Genomic DNA, 2630 nt, shown 5'->3' on the forward strand with positions numbered 1-2630 from the left:
GGGTGGGGGGAGGGGCGTCGGATTCAATGCTTTAGGGGGGAGCCCAGCAAAAGGGCGGGGCCGGACCCCTCACATGCTTGCCCGGATCCAACGCCTCAATATTCTGCAGGGCCCTCTCCCCATGCGCACGCGGGACCCTTGCACCCGGTCCCTCCTAGTGCCCTCTGCTGCCCTATCCACTGCACCCTTGGCTGCCGCCACCCCTCCCAAAAAAACACGGCCGGCTCGACGCGTGGCGCTTTCCAAGCGCACGCCGGGCGCGCCGTTGCCGCCAATCATCCCCCCTTCTCCCCCAAATGCACACCTGCCAGAAACGTCGTACAGGTTTGGGGCCTCCCCTCGCCAGTCCTGCAGCTGCCGCGGGTGCGCCACCAGCCACACGTGCACGTCAAAGGCCTGCGCAAAGCGCTTGACGCGCGCGAGCATCTGGCTGACAAACTCGGTCTCGGTGACGTGGCTGGGGCGGCGGTGGTCGAGCTCGTTGTAGGGGTCGATGATCAAGCCCCGGATGCCAAACCTGGGGGGTTGCGGATGGGTCGGCGGTGGGCACGAACGCGGTGGCACAGTGGTCTTGAGAGCAGGGGAGTAGAGAGCGTCGGAGGACGGGCGTGTCCAATGGTGCGTTGGCCGCGCAGGGGGCCGGGGGGAAGAGGCCGAGGCAACAATGCTGGCATCGAGTGTGCACAAGCAGGCCGACAGGTTTGAGCGTGTGCGGGGACCAGCCCCCCGCCTTGGCCTGGACCATGGTGTGTCGAGGGCCGCCCCGCCCAACTGCTGCCCCAAACCCCACCCTCCGGCCCACCTGAGCACTAGAATGCGCGCCCTCTCCAGCACGAAGTCGATCGTGGGCAGCTGCTCCCCAGGCGGCGGCACGATGCGGTGGAACATCTCGTCCACCCACAGCGCGCCGGCGACGGCCTCCTCCCAGCTCATGCGCACGCGGCCGCCGGCGCCGTCGTAGAAGGGCTTGCCCACCCTCTTCTCAAGCAGCTTGATCAGGTGACCCACGGGCTCGTTCTCGAGGCTGCACAGGGCGATGCGCCAGCCCTGTGGGTGCACATGCGTGTTGGTGTTTTCTGAGTGTGTGCATGTGTAATTACATGTGTGCATGTGCTCGCACATGTGTGAGTTGATGGTGGTGTTTTTGTTAGTGTGTTTTTGTCGGTGTGTGTTTGTTGGTGTTGGTGTGTGTGGGTGTCACACACGCCTGCAAGGAGAGTAGTGAAGGGCGTAGACAGGTGTCATGGGACGTTTTGAGAGGGAACAGGTGGACGATGCGCAGGGGCTGGCGGCCCAAAGCAAAGGTGTTTTGTGTGTCAGACGGCAGGGTAAGGGGGCCGCCGCGCCAGGGTTTGTGGCGGCCGTTTTGGATGGGGTGTCGTGGCGCGCACCTGCTGCGCTGCCAGGTTGACGGCGAGGGCGTCGAGCCACTCGCTCTTGCCGCTGTTGGGGACCCCCGTCACCAGCGTCAGCTCCCCGGGCGGCACCTGCGGTGAAGAGTGAGCGCCAGAGGCGGGGATACTGGACAAGCACTGAGCCCAGGCGCAGCGCGGCGCGGCCCCACGTTGCTGCTCAGGACTCTGTGATTTGTGCCGATCCCCATCCATACACACAGACGCACACGCGCGTGCGCACGCACGCATGCACGTATGGACTACACACACACACACACACACACACACACACAGCACCCGAACATACGGCCACAGCGGCACCCCGCGGCCGCCCCCCACCTTGTAGCAGCCGTCCACCCCGCCCCACCCCGTGCTGGCCGCCGCCTCGCGCCCGTCGCCGCCCGCCTGCGCCGCGTACAGGTCCAGCAGCTCCTCCCAGAAAGACGCAAACCGCTGCAGCCCAGGCACAGGCAGGGGCTGCGCGGCCGCGACGTACTCGCGCAGCGCCGCGGGGCCATCCTTCAACAGCACCTCGTTTGCGTCCTTGCGGAACCAGGGGGACGGCGGCGCCGCCGCCGCGGCGGCCGCTGCGCCGGCGCCGCCTGAGGCGCCGTTGCCGTTGCTGGCAAAGAGACCGTCGCCGCCGCCGCCGCCGAGCACATCCCAGGGAGCCGCCTGCTGCTGCGGCGGCTGCGGCTGCGGCGCCTCCGCTCCCCCTGCCCCGCGCCCCGCGAGGCTGCCGCCCTCGTCGCTGGGCCACTGCACCACGAGGCACCGGTCCCGCCCCAGCCGCCGGGCGAGCTCGTGCGTCAAGGCAAACCCGGGCGCGTCGTTGTCGGCCGCGAGGATCACCCTCCTGGCCAGCGCCAGCAGGCCCTCGCACTCCCGGAGGTACCCAAACTTTGCGTCCGACCGCGGGTCCGGCAGCGGGCCGTCCTGGGGCTTCGCGGGGGCGCCGTCGGGCACGGACAGGACGTTCTGGAAGCCGGCCTCGTTGAGGGCGAGCTTGTCCATTTCGCCCTCCACGATGATGACCTCCTCGCCGCCCGACTGGAGGTGCCTCTGGGGGCCGCAAGGGGGGGGAGGGCGAGGGCGGGCGCCGCGCGGCGGGGTGTGGGTGGATGTGTGGGTGGGAGGGCGTGCGGGTGTTTGGGTGTGTGGGTGCGCGTGTGTGTGTGTGGGCGTGTGGGTGTGTAGGTGTGTGGATGCTGTGTAGTGTGCATGTGTGGGGGTGTC

General features: G+C 68.4%; 1 protein-coding gene across 1 annotated transcript; it reads right to left on the reverse strand.

Annotated features, from left to right (window-relative positions):
• Positions 1 to 69: 69 nt before the first annotated feature.
• MNEG_16042 (hypothetical protein) lies at positions 70 to 2408 on the reverse strand (the record flags this gene model as incomplete). Its single annotated transcript, XM_014035487.1, has 5 exons — positions 70 to 103; positions 305 to 517; positions 803 to 1047; positions 1392 to 1487; positions 1734 to 2408. The coding sequence occupies 5 exons, from the start codon at positions 2406 to 2408 to the stop codon at positions 70 to 72; spliced, it is 1263 nt and encodes a 420-aa protein (XP_013890941.1).
• Positions 2409 to 2630: the final 222 nt, after the last annotated feature.

The sequence above is a fragment of the Monoraphidium neglectum genome (genome assembly GCF_000611645.1).
Source record: "Monoraphidium neglectum strain SAG 48.87 unplaced genomic scaffold scaffold05919, whole genome shotgun sequence".
Lineage (NCBI taxonomy): Eukaryota > Viridiplantae > Chlorophyta > Chlorophyceae > Sphaeropleales > Selenastraceae > Monoraphidium > Monoraphidium neglectum.